This window comes from Lynx canadensis, chromosome E1, assembly GCF_007474595.2.
Source record: "Lynx canadensis isolate LIC74 chromosome E1, mLynCan4.pri.v2, whole genome shotgun sequence".
NCBI classification, from domain to species: Eukaryota; Metazoa; Chordata; class Mammalia; order Carnivora; family Felidae; genus Lynx; species Lynx canadensis.
Window position 1 is genome coordinate 6,751,143 of NC_044316.2, and position 14,842 is coordinate 6,765,984.

General features: G+C 49.0%; 1 protein-coding gene across 4 annotated transcripts in view; it reads left to right on the forward strand.

Moving 5' to 3' along the window:
* ARHGAP44 (Rho GTPase activating protein 44) overlaps positions 1-14,842 on the forward strand; it is a 179,340-nt gene that overhangs the window by 149,911 nt on the left and 14,587 nt on the right. For all 4 annotated transcript variants that reach the window (XR_003964576.1, XM_030295123.1, XM_030295121.1 and 1 more), the window contains exons 14-16: positions 3,593-3,706; positions 4,291-4,382; positions 6,402-6,582. Coding sequence is in view for 3 of the 4 variants with exons in the window: in XM_030295123.1 (XP_030150983.1) it covers positions 3,593-3,706; positions 4,291-4,382; positions 6,402-6,582 (387 nt within the window). In the remaining variant the exon portion in view is untranslated. The remainder of the gene's footprint in view (positions 1-3,592; positions 3,707-4,290; positions 4,383-6,401; positions 6,583-14,842) is intronic.

Below are 14,842 nucleotides of genomic sequence, written 5' to 3' on the forward strand. Positions count from 1 at the left end.
TTGGCTTCCCGGCTAATGGTCCTGGTAACTAGCATGCACAGCCTTGTATGGGGTGCCAGGCACGGTTACTGCACAGGCTCTCTTTGCACCCTCAAACAATCCTGCCATTTTGCAAATGAAGACACAGAATGAAGGGCACTCTATGACTTTGGCGGCCATTGGCTCAGGCAGTTCAGTTCTTTGATTTGCAAGAAGCGAAGTTTAACGGAACCTATTTTAAGATCTTGTGGTTGCAACAACATGGAGGGAACTAGAGGGTATTATGCTAAGCGAAATTAGCCAGTCAGAGAAAGAGAAACATCGTAGGCCTTCACTCATATGTGGAATTTAAGACACAAAACAGATGAACATAAGGGAAGGGGAGCAAAAATAATATAAAAAACAGGGAAGGGGACAAACCATAAGAGACTCTTAAATACAGAGAACAAACTGAGGGTTGCTGGTGGGGCACTGGGTGGGGGGATGGGCTAAGCGGGAGAGGGGCATTAAGGAGGGCACTTGTGATGGGCACTGGGTGTGATCTGTAGGGGATGAATCATTGGATTCTACTCCTGAAATCATTATTGCACTATAGGCTAACTAACTTTGGTGTAAGTTAAAAATAAACACTTTAAAAAATTTAAAAAGGGGCGCCTGGGTGGCTCGGTTGAGCGTCCAACTTCGGCTCAGGTTGTGATCTCACAGTTTGTGGGTTCGAGCCCCCCATCAGGCTCTGTGCTGACAGCTCAGAGCCTGGAGCCTGCTTCAGATTCTGTGTCTCCCTCTCTCTCTGCCCCTCCCGCTCTCTCTCTCTCAAAAATAAATAAACATTAGGGGCGCCTGGGTGGCGCAGTCGGTTAAGCGTCCGACTTCAGCCAGGTCACGATCTCGCGGTCCGTGAGTTCGAGCCCCGCGTCGGGCTCTGGGCTGATGGCCCAGAGCCTGGAGCCTGTTTCCGATTCTGTGTCTCCCTCTCTCTCTGCCCCTCCCCCGTTCATGCTCTGTCTCTCTCTGTCCCAAAAATAAATAAACGTTGAAAAAAAAATAAATAAAAATAGATAAATAAATAAATAAACATTAAAAAAAAAAAAGCCAAGAGCACACTTTATACACTGTATGTTAGCCAATTTGACAATAAATTATATTAAAAATAATTTTTTAATTAAAAAAAAAAGATCTTGTGGGTTTGTCGCAAAGGTAGGTGCACCTGAGGGAAGCTGACCAAACGTGGAGCTGGTTGGCAGACGTGTCCTTGAGCTGGTCTGCACGGAGATGGAGACTGGAGAACGTCCTCTGGTGATCTGGCACTTAGCTATTTTCCACACGTCTCTCACTGTTGCTACGCCTCGATTTCACTTCCCGCCGCTCTGCGGATCTTTTCTGCACCTTCACACTCTCTGCTTCCTTATCCCTTTGGCTTGCCGGCAACTTCTCCTGGCCCTGTCACCTCTCCTCAGTGCTTCCCCAGATGCAGATTTTCAGCGTCAGTGCCTGTCTCCATCTGCCTGAGTATTTCCGCCTTCCTATTAAAAATCCCAAGAGCCAATGGTGTGGCGGACCCTTAAAAAAATTAAACATAGAGTTACCATACGATCCAATAGTTCCACGTCTGGGTATATCTGTACGTGCCCGATGGATTATTCGAAAGCAGGGACTCGTTGCTCGCACGCTAACGTTCATGACAGCGTTATCCGTAATAGCCAAGAGGTGAAAACAGCCCGAATGTCCATTGATGGGTAACAGAAACAGAATATACATGTAATGCAATATTCAGCCTTTTTAGGAAGGGGATTCTGACACGTGCTACTACATGGATAAACCTTGAGAACCTCGTGCTAAATGAAAGAAGCCAGACGCAAAAGGACCAATACTGTGTGATTCCACATGTATGTGGTACCTGGAGCCATCACGTTCACGGGGACAGAAAGCAAAGGGGTGTTTGCCAGGGCCTGGGGGAGGGGGACAGGAGCCGGGACGTTAGCGTTCAACGGGGACAGAGTTTCTATTCTGGAAGCCACAAAAGGTCTGGAGGATGGTGGTGATGGTTGCTTCCCAGTGCAAAAGTACTTAACACTTGAAAATGATCAAGGTGGTAATTTTTTATGTATATTTTACAACAAGCACGGGCGCCTGGGTGGCTCGGTTGATCGTCCGACTCTTGATTTTGGCTCAGCTCATGATCTCATGGTTCGTGGAATCGAGCCCCATGTTGGGCTCAACACTGATAGCACAGAGCCTGCTTGGGATTCTCTCTCTCCCTGTCTCTCTCTGCCCCTCCCCTGCTCACATGTGCCTGCCCTCCCTCCCTCCCTCTCTTTCTCTCTCTCTCTCTCTCAAAATAAGTAAGTAAACGTTAACAAAAAAATCCCAAGAGCGATCTAACGTATGGCTCCTTCAATAGTTCCTTGAGATAGAAGTCCTATACCGTTGTGTCCTCTTGGTGGGTGCAGTGTCGTGGTTGTTGGTGTGTTTGTAGAGTCCCACAGCTATCACCCCTAGTTTTTAGACCATCTCAATCGCCGCCATTAGCAGCCGCTGTTCCCGTTAGCAGCCACTCCCCATCTCCCCCAACCCAGCCCCCGGCAAACGCTAATCTGCCTTCTCTGTCTCTGCGGAGGTACCTCTCTGGGAACTTCCTCTAGGTGGGCTTACGCAACATGCACAACATGAGGTCTTTCGTGTCTGGCTTTTTTCACGTAGCATCGTGTCCTCAAGGTTCATCCATGTGGTAGCGTGTGTCAGTATTCTGTTCTTTTTCGTGGGTGAATAGTATTCCGTTGTACGGACAGACCACGTTTCATTCATCCGGTCCTCCCTTGCTGGACATTTGGGCGGTCTCCACTTCTTAGCTGACTTAATACACCTGTGCACAAATGCGTATGTGTGCGTGTATTTCTCTTGGGTACATCTCTAGGAGTGAGTGCCTGGCTCGTGTGCTAGCTCTGTGTTTAACTTCTTTTTTTAAAATTTTTTTTAATGTTTTTTATTTATTTTGAGACAGAGCATGAGCAGGAGAGGGGCAGAGAGAGGGAGACACAGAATCCGAAGCAGGCTCCGGGCTCTGAGCCATCAGCACAGAGCCTGAGGCAGGGCTCGAACCCACGAACCATGAGATCGTGACCTGAGCCGAAGTCGGACGTTCAACCGGCTGAGCCACCCAGGCGCCCCTATGTTTAATTTCTTTTTCCATTCACTCTGAAAGCCCCCCTGAGGTTAATCCCACCCCTAGCATGTGGAGGTCCCTGCCGGTGACACCTGGACACTTTGCTTCTCACCTCTGCACACGGGGAAGGTGGCAGGCGACTGAGGTTTGAAGAACAAGAGGGACTTTAGGTCACTAGATAACGGAGTCAAAAGGAAAGATGGGGAATTTCTCTGGCCAGGGTTAGGTGATGTAGATGTTGACAGGTAGCCGCGTCCTAGTATATAAGTCTGTCTGTCTGTAAAGTATTCTCGTGTCCTCTTCCATGATGTGTCTTCATTATAAGGCAGGGTGTATGAGTCTGGCTGTCGGTAAGATGGGCTGTGGGGGAGAGAAGTGTCTGCCCTGTGCTGGGGGAACACAGCTGGGGCTGAGCCCTGGTTCAACCTGGCCCTTGTGACTCCCTTTCAGATACTTGATCAAATTTTTATCCAAGCTATCAGAATATCAAGATGTGAACAAGATGACTCCCAGCAACATGGCAATTGTGTTAGGCCCCAACTTGCTGTGGCCGCAAGCAGAAGGGTGAGTATAGGGCAGAACACGCGAATGGGTAAGGTATGGGGCGGGTGGCAGAGGGCACGACCGGGGCCCCCGGCATATCATCGGCCTCATTTATTTGCCAAGTTCTATTTCTCTCTTGGCCTGCTCAGGTTTCAGACTCAGGAGGAGACCCAGAATTCTGTAGCTCCTTCTCCATGATGGGCTCAGAGCTACAGGTCTGCGGTGAGGGTCTTCTCTGAGCTAATCTGAGTCCGCACCAGGCCAGGCAAGCTGTTCCAGGCCTTCCTGACTCTCTCCGAAGAGCGCACATCCCCAGCATCTGGACCTGGGGGATAGAGGGCCGTCTCATAAGAGAGAACAGAGTTGGAAAGCAGACAGTTTTATGTATATTATCCATTGACGTGTGTCCTGTAAGGAGGCCTTTTGTGGTTACCCCGTTCTGAGGAAGGGAAGGAGAGGCTCAGAAAGGTCAAGTGCCCTTGCAAAGAGAAAGCCTACCCTTAGACCTAGGTCTGCAGGCTTCCGGCCCTGGGCTGTGGGGCCAGACGTGCCTCCCCGCCCCCGCCGGTGACCCAGCCCTGCCCCCCTCTGCTCTGCGCTGGCAGGAACATCACGGAGATGATGACCACGGTTTCACTGCAGATTGTCGGGATTGTCGAACCCATCATCCAGCATGCAGACTGGTTCTTCCCTGGAGGTATGTGGCGGCATTGAGGTGTGGGGGTGGGGAAGAACCAGAGTGTTACTATGGGTGCAAGACTTTATTCTTAAGTTTATTTTAATTATTTTGTGAGAGAGGTAGTGAGCAGGGGAGGGGGTGGAGAGAGACACGGAATCCCAAGCAGGCTCCACACCATCAGCACAGAGCCCGACGTGGGCCTCAGACTCACCAACCGTGAGGTCACAACCTGAGCCAAAATCAAAAGTCAGACGCTCAACCGACTGAGCCACCTAGGCGCCCCTCGAAACTTTTGAAACCAAAAGTGTTTGTTATTAATCCTCCTACACAAACGCGCGCACACACACACACACACACACACACTCAGGGTGTGGACAGTCACGTCGGTGTCTTACTGTCTAGTCCTTGGCTAAGTGACAATTGCTGTCCATTGCCTGCACCAACCGTGTCTGTGGATTTTACTGGTCTCACATCCACACCGTGGTGTCTTCACATCTGTGAATTATGAAATGCTGGAGCAGAAAGGAAAGCGAGATCGCCTGCTTTCATAGATGCCACATAGATCTGAGATGCGCATGAATTTTTATCCAGGGCTCGGCGATCCCCCGGGTGCCATCTTTTTGTTACTCCTTTTGTGTGTCCTTTGAGTTGCCCTCAAAATGTAAAGGTGAGGCTCAAAGGCAATCAGGTTCTTTTTTGGATCCGGTTCAAAATTAGGCTGTAAACGTGGCTCGCTCGGATGATGCTTCATAAATGTTCAAAAAGCAGCATAGCAGAAGGGGATAACTCTGAAGGTGACAGCTTCTGGGAGAGAGCAGTTGCTGTACTAATTTGTTTGTTTTCAAAAGAAAAAAAAAACACTGTACCTTGTGTTTAGTAAACATTAAGGATGTGCTTTTGGCTATGCTACAGTAAACTGTTTACCTCCTGTGAGGATAGAATGTTAATAATTCTGTGCTCTGTCCATCAGCAGTAATCACTCAGATGATCAACATCGAAGAAATTTGATGGTGTTGACTTGGTTTTGTGTGTTTTGACCATGAAGGTTCTTAACTGCTAATGTCCTAAGAGTTCTGTCAATGACATCAAGTTGAGTGAGGGTGGGAAATCGGCATAAAGAAAGAAGGGAATAGGAGTCTAAGGCGTAACACTGTAAGTTTGTGGATGAGTGGATTCATTTCTGTTGCAGATAGGAAATGGCAAGGGAAGTTTGGGATATTTCTGATGTCACTTGATCACCAACACCACCTTAGTGACCTTAGTGAAATCTCTGCTTCCAGTCCTTCCTAATTTTTTCTCTTTGGTTTTCCAGAAAGACATCATCATCACCAAAAATAACGATCTTTCCTCTTATTTCATTTTCTTGACTTATTCCATTGGCCAGCTTCTCCAACAGCATTAAGTAACAGTGGTGATTGTAGGCATTGTCCTTTTTCCTGATTTAATTAAGACTGCTCTGGTGTTTCACTTTTAACCATGAGGTTTGAAATGGATGATTTTGTCTTTTTCAGAAAGTACCCCAACTGTTCCTTGTTTAAGTTTGGGTTTGTTTTTTTTTTTTAATCTTTTTTTACACTTATGTATTTTTGAGAGACAGAGAGAACACAAACAAGGGAGGGGCAGAGTGAGAATAAGACACAGAATCCGAAGCAGGCTCCAGGCTCTGAGCCGTCAGCACAGAGCCCGAGGCGGGGCTTGAACTCATGAACCGTGAGATCATGACCTGAGCCGACGTCAGATGCTTAACTGACTGAGCTACCCAGGCGCCCCATGTTGCTTTTTAAATCACAAATAGAAATTGCTTTATTAAGTGCCCATCATATTAATGTGAGAGGTGAGCAGTTGTGTGCACCTGCTGATGTGATGAATTATGTTAAGATGAATTCATATCAACAGGTGACCTAACATTGAACCGCGGGACAAAGTTTTTTAGGGGTGAAGTGTAAACGAGAGCCCATCTCTGCTCATATCTCTCCTGCCCAGGAAGGGTGTGATGGACCCATAGATCACGTACACCTATTTCTTTCTTCCCCACAGAGATAGAGTTCAACATCACAGGGAATTATGGGAGTCCGGTACACGTGAACCACAACGCCAACTATAGCTCAATGCCCTCCCCAGACATGGACCCCACTGACCGTCGCCAGCCCGAGCAGATCCGCCGGCCCCTCAGCGTCGCCACGGATAATATGATGCTGGAGTTTTACAAAAAGGATGGGTATGACTTAGTGTGCCTTTCTCAGCGTTGGGGGTTGGAGCCGGGAGGGGCCGAGAGGTGACACGGAACCGGATTGCCAGGCAGGGCGCCCTCTCTGGCAGCAATTTAGGGGATTTGTAGCAATCAAGCTGTTGCCTCCTGCTTGAGGTTTTCCTCTGTGCTGTTTAGATTGAGTCCCTTGGCTTGCTTCCCTGGCTTTAGGGGCGAAGGTAAGTGCAACCTTCTGAAATGAGGGTTGTGGTTGATACTCATTAGTTATCATCAAAAGAAGGAAAAAAAAGTCGGCCAGCAAGGGGAATTAAAAGATGGGAACACGCTTTATATTTTGACTCCAAATTGATCAGCGTACGTCAGTTCTCAAATCCTAAACGGTTCCTCGTTGACGATGGCTCTGCTCACCTGCATTGTCCGTCAACGTTCCTGCACGAACAGCGCCTTGAACGCACGCTTTTACGTTTCCAGCCTCAGTCTCTTTAAGACCGAGAGTAAAACCTACAACCTGACGCAATCTGTGTGTCACCTGTCAGTTTCTAAGACTTTTTCCCGTCTCTTATGATGGACGCCTATACCTCCTGATGCCACAGTCCCCAGGGGAGACTCATCAATGCCTTCCGCTTCACTTGCATAGGAATGACCCCCTCCACGCTGCTGTGAAATCAGTTTCCATAACGTGCAACTGCCTCCTAGGATCCCCAAAGCAAATAAGAGGGGCATAAACGTGTTTTCTAACAAGCACGGCTGATTCGCGGTGAGCGTCAGCCACGACCGCGAGGACCGCGCACGGCCGCAAGCGGGGGCCTCAGCGAAAATATGTCTCAGGGAAGGATTGGGTTGCATCGTTGGTCCAGGGAGTCAGTCAAGTAAACTTCGGTTAAGAATGGAAAGTTGCCGCCATGAAATCAAAGGCAGCAACTGCTCCTTTGAGCCGGACCGGGACTGTAAAGCGTTGGACGGGAATGTCAGAAATTCAGATGACAGAAGCGTAGCAGTCACAACTTCCGTCTCCCCGACAGATCACGAGGCAGCCAGAAAGGCCCGCTTGCTTGAAAGGCATCTGGCCTGAAGGGCTGCAGAGGGAAGGTTGGAAACCAGGAACTGTAGGGGTGCGTGCGTCTTACCACGCGCCCCTCTTGTTTTCAGAGCGGGGACCTAGACCTGTGTCGTGGGATTGACAGAGGCATACTCAGAAGGGGCCAGGATCCCTGCTTACCTCCTTACCCACCAGACACTAGCTGTGCATTGTGTCTTGTGTCTTGATTACCTGCTCTGTGTGGTTGGTTGTTCTCCAGCGAAGGGGGAAAGAAAGACTGGGAATTCTTAGACGCTGCAGGGAGTAGGAGAAATTCCTTAAATCTATTAAAAAAAAAAAAAAAGAGCATACTTAGAATCTGATCTTTGCATTGTAAGAGAAAGTCAGAGAGACAGAGAAGAGACAGACAAGTGCATATTAGCAGGTGCCTCAGATTTTGTTTTTAATCTCAGGCGAAGCAACTATTCCTTTGTGAAGTTCGTTGAGCCGAGGGGATATACCCCGGAGGGTGAATTCTGGACCTGGCTGGGTTCTGGAGAACTCCTTGGGTCCTAGTGTTTCTCCATCAGAGTTGTGCAGCTCTGTCCTCCCTGCCAGACCCTGTCTGGTTCCAGGCACCCATGAAAAGCAATCCAGATGCCATCCATGGGGGAGTTACCACTATGGAATCTTGGGACAAAGTCCACCGGCCCCCAAAATACACAGGAAGTTGCAGAAGCTTGAATGATATTTTATTTATTTATTTTTCATGTTTGTTTTTTTTTTTTTTTTTTTTTTTTGAGTGAGAGACAGTGCAAGCGGGGGAGGGGCAGAGAGAGAGGGAGACACAGAATCTGAAGCAGGCTCTGTGCTCTGAGCTGTCAGCACAGAGCCCGATGCGGGGCTCGAACTCACGAACAGTGAGATCACGACCTGAGCCGAAGTCTGGTGCTTAACCGACTGAACCACCCAGGTGCCCCTCGAATGATGATATTTTAAGCCACTGCCTCATCTCTGATGACATTCTGGCATTCGAGAACTTTGTAAATGAAATGCCCCTTCTGCATACAATTCTGACTGAAAGCCAGAAACTGGCACCTTTAGGGTATAGGGGATGCACTATGCGAATTACTCTTGGCACCCTAAACGGATACATTTATGAATTGTAAAATTTGTATTGGGGCGCCTGGGTGGCTCAGTCGGTTAAGCATCTGACTTCAGCTCAGGTCACCATCTCGCAGTTTGTGGGTTCGAGCCTCACGTTGGGCTCTGTGCTGACAGCTCAGAGCCTGGAACCTGTTTCGCATTCTGTGTCTCCCCCGCTCTCTGCCCCTCCCCCTGCTTGTGCTCTGTCTCTTTCTCTCAAAATAAATATTTTAAAAAATTGTATTAAACATTAAGCAGAGGGCTTCCCAGCTTAGGGTAATGGGGTACTGGCACAGGTGTTTTAAGGTTCAGTGGGCTTACAGATGATCAGATCTTAACTGGCTTTAACAGAACTAGAACCCCAAGGTTGTGAGTAAATGTTCTGGGGGAGAAGAAAGGAATTTACGTCAGTTGAGTCCCTGTGTTGTTTTAGTAATAGTAGGGGAATTCTCCACGTTCATCCCATTTCTGAGCTCCTAAAATCTATGAGACACTTATTTTCTTTTATTTATTTTAATGTTCATTTATTTTGAGAAAGAAAGTACACAAGCAGGGGAGGGACAAAGAGAGGGAATCCCAAGCAGGCCCTTTGCTGTCAGTGCAGAGCCTGACATGGGGCTCGAGCTCACAAACTGCGAGATCGTGACCTGAGCTAAAATCAAGAGTTGGACGCTTAACCAACTGAGCCACCCAGGCACCCCAAATCTATGAGACACATGTTAAAGTCTCCAAACTACCCCTTGAAACAGTGATAAATTAAAGCTCATTTTGTCAAAGCGTTTTGGTCAAGTTAAAAAACAAAACCACCAGTTGTATGTCAATAACGCCATTACAGGAAGAAAGAAAGAAAGGAAGGAAAGGAAGGAAAGGAAGAGGAAAGAAGGAAAGAAAAAGGAAGGAAAGAAAGAAAGAAGAAGGAAGGAAAGAAAGACAAAGAGAAGAAAGAAAGAAAGAAAGAGAAAGAGAGGAAGGAAGGAAAGAAAGAAGAAAAGGAAGGAAGGAAGGTAGGAAGAAAGAAAAAGAAAGAAAGAGAAAGAAGGAAAGAAGAGAGAGAAAGAAAAGAAAAGAAAAGAAAAAAGAAAAAAAAATTGGCCAATACTTAGAAGAAATGGTGAGTTCCCCTTCAGTGCCAGCAGTGTGTTTCTGGCTGATGGCTCTCTTGTCCCAGACATTATTCAAGGTGGTTCACCCCCATCCCAGCTCCAGGCTTTGGTCCTGATGCCTCTGATTCAGGATGGCTTAGAAAACAGAGTGTCTTTAGTAAGACCTGGAGGCAGATTTACGAGCTCACATCAGCCTTTTTTCATTGTTCTGGTTGGCAGAATAATGACCCCCCCCCCCCCAAAGATAGCAGGTCCTGAACCACGGAACCTGTAAATATTACCTTAATTGGGAAAAGCGTCTTTGCAGATGTGATTAAAACGAGGACCTTGAACTAAGGGGATCACTCTGGATTATCAGGGCGGGCCCTCAATGCAATCACACGTGTCCTAAAATGCGGAAGATTTGACATAGGCACACAGAGAAGGCAAAATGCAGAAATGGAGCAGAGAGAGATCTAAAGATGTGGCCACGTGCTAAGTAGTATGTGCCACCAAATACTGGAAGAGCCAAGACGTAGCCTCTGTCCTGGAGCCTCTGGAGGGAGCACAGTCCTGCTGACACCTTGGCTTCGGCCCATTCCCACGGATCCTGGCCTCCTGGCCTCCAGGACTAGGAGAGAATGGATGTCTGTCATTTCCCAGCTTTGTGGTACTTGTTACAGCAGCCACAGGGCCCTAACACCTCCCTTCACCGCAAATGTGTGCCGGGGCGTCATGGTGAAAATGGCGGCAGGTGCTTGGTTCTCCTCCCACTGGGAATTGAAATCTAGCCACGCTCCCTTTGGCGATGATTTGGCGTCCGTGACTTAACAGAATGTGGTGGAAGAGATCTACCAGAACTTCAACAGGGTCAGAAAGAGCCCTGTTGATTGTGCCTGGGTCCCCCAAGCACTCGCTCTTGGAACCCAAGTACCTCGCCGTGTGGGAGCCCAAGCAGCCACTCTTGGAGCCCAAGCGCTCTCCACTCTTCTCACTGGAGAGAAGTGAACCCCCCCCCCACCCCGCCTTCATCCCCAGCTGAGCACTGAGCTGACAGCCAGCACCCAGTAAGGGAATCGTCTCGGGAGGTGTCCTCGCCAAGCCAGACCATCTCAGCTAGTGCCGTGTAGAACATACAAGCCGTACCTGCCAAACTCTGCCAAAGGTGTGGATTTGAGACCCAGATAAATAAGCTGGTTTGTTTCGAAGGTGGCTTCTTATGCAATAAAAGCTAAAACATGCTTTAAAAAAAGAATACTGCTGTCCTAAGGCCCCAATCCCATTCCTCTAGGATGATTTAATTGGCCTGGGCTGGGATTCAGGCATTGGTGGTTTTTTAAAGGTGTCCTGGCTGATTCTAACATGCATCTAGGGCTGAGAACCACCGAACCACAGAAAGATTTTGCCATTCTGAATAAAGAACTTGGCAATGATACAATTGAAAAAAAAAATTTTTTTAAGTTTATTATTTTAAGAGAGAGCACAAGAGGGGGAGAGACAGAGAGAGAGAGAGAGAGAGAGAGAGAGAGAGAAGGAGAGCGAGAGAATCCCAAGCAGGCTCCATGCTGTCAGCACAGAGCCCTGACGCGTGGCTCGAACTCACGAACCATGAGATCGTGACCAGAGCCCAAGTCGGATGCTTAACCGACTGAGCCACCCATGCGCCCTGGTCCTATCAGATAGTTTATGTGAACCCTCCTGCCTAAAGAGTTGGCCAAGGTGTCTACACTCTCTTGCCCATTAGTCAGGAGGGACCCAGTGGCCCTGAGCATTTGTCAGATGCATGCATCGGCAGGGTCTGCACAAACTCACCTGGGATGGTCGAGAGGCCCGTGGACAGGCCAGAGGCAGGAAGAGAAGTGACGTCAACAGCGGAGCCTCCCTGCTCGCTCACGTCGCTACCTGATGGCTATGGTCCTCCCCCTTTGTACTCCCCTCTGCCTCCGCTCCCAGCCCACTGCCTGTTATATACTTGAGAGACCTCACCGGTACCAACACGGCCCATTCCGTACACACCGGGTTCCCTGCTGTCTGTTAACTGCCTTTTGGCTCTGGCTCACGCTCTCCTCACTTAACCCTGCCGGTGGCACATCTGTCCCGCTGCCTCTGCTCAGTTCTAGCCTCTTGGGTCCCAGCGGGACAGCAGTCTGTCCACAGAAATCCCAGTGGCCTTGGCTCTTCCGACTCAGAAGACCAACATGTGGCTTCTCTTTCAAGTCTTAAAACCTGACTTGCCTGTCGCCATTTCATTTGTCCCACGGCCGTCTGGTCGTCAGAGGTGTTCTATCAGCAGCCCACAAATCTACGAGGATCTTTCCACCAGAGCTCATGATCTCCTTTAGAGCTCAGCTTGGTGCGCGACACATCCTTAGCCTGTGTGTGACAGCCACTCTCTGATGGGTCTTGTCCCACCCTCCTGGACCTTCATCTAGATGTTCAGCTCGGGATAGGCGTCTTTAATTGAGGAGGTCCAAGAGCAATGTGAATGGTGCTTTCTGGAATACTGGTTCCACTGTTGGTCATATTGGCTTGGGAGTCTGGGGTCTAATGGACTCCTAACACACATGATTCAACACACGGAGACCAGTTGGTTTAGCGTGTGACCTCTTAGAGTCTGTCATGTGTCACAGATCTTCCTGAGGGCACTGTGGCGTGCTCTGTTTCCTAAATTCATTAAATCGAAGTCGGCGGTCGCGTGATAATCACAGCTAGTGGTCCAAGGGCCTTGCTTCTGTAATTGCGGCTATCAGGTGTTCTATAGACCCTGAAGGGGAGGATGAACAGCGAAGGCAGCGACCCCAAAAGACGTGTCATGGATGTCTGTCTGGTGCGTTCATTTTATTTCCGATAGAACCTGAACCCTTCTGCAGACGAGCTCACCTAGTCATCCTGGGTATCAGTGGGAAAGTTGACTCCTATTTTGGATTTGTACTGGCCAAATGGACCTTGGAGAGGTAAATTCTTGGCCCAGGCCCGGGCCGAGAAATGTGGCCAGATGACTCCAGTCTTTATTTGTACTGGGGAGGTTACGAAACTTTGTTGTTAGGTATTTAAAAAAGGGATCATCCCTGGAGGGACTGGAAATTACCCGAGTCTGGCCTTCCCAGGTGCGTGTAGGCAAGGGTAAGTCTTCGGATTTTTAGGTTTCCTGTCACTCACCATGTGGTGACCCCCAAGGCCCCTGCCACTGCTTCCTGGCCCCCAAGTGTATCTTAAACATTCCTTGAACTTGAAAGTCTTCCGTGGATGCCTGGAGAGCCACCCAGATTCCCCAGGGCCTCCCGTCTGATGACAGACGCATTTCTTGTCTCCTCTCCCTTGGCCGGCTTTTGCCCGATGCAACTGATCTTTAGAACAAAAATCAAAACCTTCCAGATCTCTATAGACTTAAAATACTTCAAAGCCATATATTAGTTAATACCTCCGGCTAGGATTGTCCCTGACTGGGGATTCAGGAGCTGTGTGGCAGCTAGCTGTCCTGCAGAGAGGAAAAAAGCAAAAAGCAACAGCTAACCCGTGACGATCTACCTATTCTTTTTTTTTTTTTTTTTTTTTTACTTTTTTTTTAATGTTTATTTTTGAGAGACAGAGCATGAGCAGGGGAAGGGCAGAGAGAGAGAGAGAGAGACCCAGAATCGGAAGCAGGCTCCAGGCTCTGAGCTGTCGACACAGAGCCCGACATGGGGCTTCAACCCACGAACCGTGAGATCATGACCCGAGCTGGAGTCGGACGCTCAACCGACTGAGCCCCCCAGGCGCCCCTGTAGACGTGTCCTTGCAGCTGGATTTTCCATCTTTCAGACTTGGGTTTTTTCCTTCCCTCCCCCCACGGAGGCAGTCCTTTGTCTCTTCATTTTTAAGATTCTGGCCTTTAGGCTTTCCCCATGTGGCCTACCAGGTTACAGGCTTTCAAACAAGAACATCACTTCCTTTCCTGCACCAAGGAGACATTTATAGGTCTGACCTTTCCGTTCTCTCCGTCCACCCACCTTGTGGGAGAAGAAGAAGCCTTACATACTCTGAACATGCGGCATGTGAGCTTTGGGGTCAGGCTCTCTCCAAGTTCAAATTCTGGCCCCGTGACCTTGGGAGGTCACCTAATCTCTGACTGCCTCAGTTTCTTGATATGCAAAATGGGGAAATGATAGTAGGCACCCACCTGAGAGTTGCTTTGAGCATTAAATAAAATTTGGCTTATGAAGTGTTTAGAGCAATCCTCCGTACATGGTCAGCGTTAGCTGCTTTTAGCACACAGGCTGGAATTTTGAGTGACGTCGTGCCGTTTTTAAGATAGCGACGTGCCTGGGTATGCTTCTCTGTCCATGAGGTACTCTGACCAACCCCTTCCTTTCCACTCACTGGGTGGATGGTGTTCCATCTCACTGAGAACACCTGAAATGGTTTTTTGGCTCCACCCGCTGTGGGCATTCGGGCTGGTTCCGCAAGAGAAGATGCACTAAAGCCAAAATGGACTGGCTGAGGACCGAGGAAGGTTGCCGGACGTCCCCCCCAGCCCCCCGCCTGGGACGTGGAAGGCCTCTGTGGGGCGGAGTGTTGTGGCCATTTCTGCCCGAGTCCCCTGCTGCCCGTCACAGGTTTTGCTTCCCAAAGAACCCTTCAGCCAAGACGACCCCTCTTCTTCCCTCCTTTCCTGCCCTGACGACCCGGGCTAGGCAGTAACACTTAGGGAGGTGAGGATCCCCTCTTTATTTTTCTATTCCTGACGCCTACAGTCATCCAAGGAGGCTTTCAGCATCCCGCCCTCTGATGCCCACACGGGCCCACCTCACCAGGTTCCTGGAAGACTCCAGAGCCTGGGGAAAAGGGACTGTGTTCCTTGTTTGTTCCTCTTACGCCTACCAGAGAACCCCCCACCCTGATCTCTGGGGTTTTGTTAGGAGGGGGAAACGATCTCACGGCAGATCCTGTGGACTCGGGTGACGTGACCCAGATGGGGTCTTCATGGTATCTCCATCTCCTCCTGGCCGGATTCACTGTCTTTACTTCGTTCTCTATGAAGATT